We start from the raw sequence: 1,587 nt of genomic DNA, 5'->3' as shown, positions 1-1,587 counted from the left end.
TCTCATTGAATGCACTAGTTGACATGTATGCAAAAGTGGGAGATCTTGGAGATTCTCTAACTGTTTTTGATGATATTCCAGAATCTGATATTGCTTCTTGGAATGCTGCCATTGCTGGTTGTGTATCTCATGATTATCATCAGATGGCCTTGAAACTGTTTGATCATATGAAAAGATCTGGGATTTATCCTAATATGTTCACCTTATCAAGTGCTCTTAAAGCTTGTGCTGCATTAGGTGTCCAAGAATTGGGTAAGCAGTTTCATGCCAAATTGATAAAGATGGAGATAATGAAGGACCCCTTTGTTAGTGTTGGCCTCATTGACATGTATTGCAAATGTCGTTTGGTGAAAGATGCCATAACAGTTTATGATTTGATGCCAGAAAAAGACTTGGTTGCTTTGAATGTCATGATTTCTGGCCACACACAGAATGGCGAGGATAGAGAATCCATAACCCTATTTGTGGAGATGTACAAGAAAAGAATGGAATTTGACCAGGCAACTTACTAGCAGTGCTTAATGCAATTGCTGCTTTGGCCGCTATTACTATCTGCAAACAGATTCATGCACTTATTGTGAAGTCAGGTTACCACGGTGATAATTTCATTTCAAACAGTCTTGTTGATTCATATGGAAAATGCAGGCAGCTTCATGAAGCAGCTCGAGTTTTTGAAGAATGCCCCATTGATGATTTACCATCTTATACATCAATAATGACAGCTTATGCTCAATACGGACAAGGTGATGAAGCATTGAAGCTCTACCTGAAGCTACTAGACATGGATCTTAAGCCAGATTCTTTTATTTGCAGTTCTCTTCTTAATGCTTGTGCAAATTTATCAGCTTATGAACAAGGGAAGCAAATCCATGTTCATGCATTGAAAACTAGGGTTCATGTCAGATGTTTTTGCTGGGAATTCACTTGTTAACATGTATGCCAAATGTGGGAGCATAGAGGACACTACTCGTGCTTTCTCTGAGGTTTATGACAAAACTGTTATCTCATGGTCTGCAATGATTGGTGGACTTGCACAACATGGTCATGGTAAAGAGGCCCTCCATTTGTTCGATGAGATGTTGAAAGATGGTATTTCTCCCAATCATGTAACATTAGTCAGTGTCCTTAGTGCGTGCAATCATGGTGGTCTTGTTAATGAAGCTGAATGGTATTTTGAGACAATGAAAGAGCAGTTTGGCATTGAACCGACACAAGAGCACTATGCTTGCATGATTGATGTCCTTGGTCGAGCTGGGAAATTGGATAAGGCAATGCATCTCGTTAATAATATGCCATTTGAAGCTAATTCCATGGTTTGGGGGGCACTTCTTGGAGCTGCCAAAATTCACAAGGATGTAGAAATAGGGCAACGTGCTGCCGAGATACTATATACTCTTGAACCCGAAAAATCTGGTACCCATGTTCGTCTGGCAAATATTTATGCTTCAGCATGATTATGGGAAAATGTTGCAAAGGTGCGAAGATTGATGAAGACAGCAAAGTGAAAAAGGAACCAGGGATGAGCTGGATGGAGGTAAAAGATAGCATATACACATTCACAGTCGGAGACAGAAGCCATTCTAGAAG

At 40.1% G+C, this 1,587-nt stretch overlaps 1 protein-coding gene across 1 annotated transcript; it reads left to right on the top strand.

The window, feature by feature from the left end:
• Nucleotides 1-1,578, top strand: LOC105155271 (pentatricopeptide repeat-containing protein At4g39530-like; the record flags this gene model as incomplete). Its single annotated transcript, XM_011071144.2, is given in 3 exon segments — nucleotides 1-507; nucleotides 510-883; nucleotides 885-1,578. Coding segments are annotated over 3 exon segments (1,451 nt in total), but the record flags the coding sequence as incomplete, so codon positions are not given.
• Nucleotides 1,579-1,587: the final 9 nt, after the last annotated feature.

The sequence above is a fragment of the Sesamum indicum genome, unplaced genomic scaffold, assembly GCF_000512975.1.
Source record: "Sesamum indicum cultivar Zhongzhi No. 13 unplaced genomic scaffold, S_indicum_v1.0 C01181, whole genome shotgun sequence".
Lineage (NCBI taxonomy): Eukaryota > Viridiplantae > Streptophyta > Magnoliopsida > Lamiales > Pedaliaceae > Sesamum > Sesamum indicum.
This window is presented reverse-complemented; position numbering and strand designations above follow the sequence as displayed.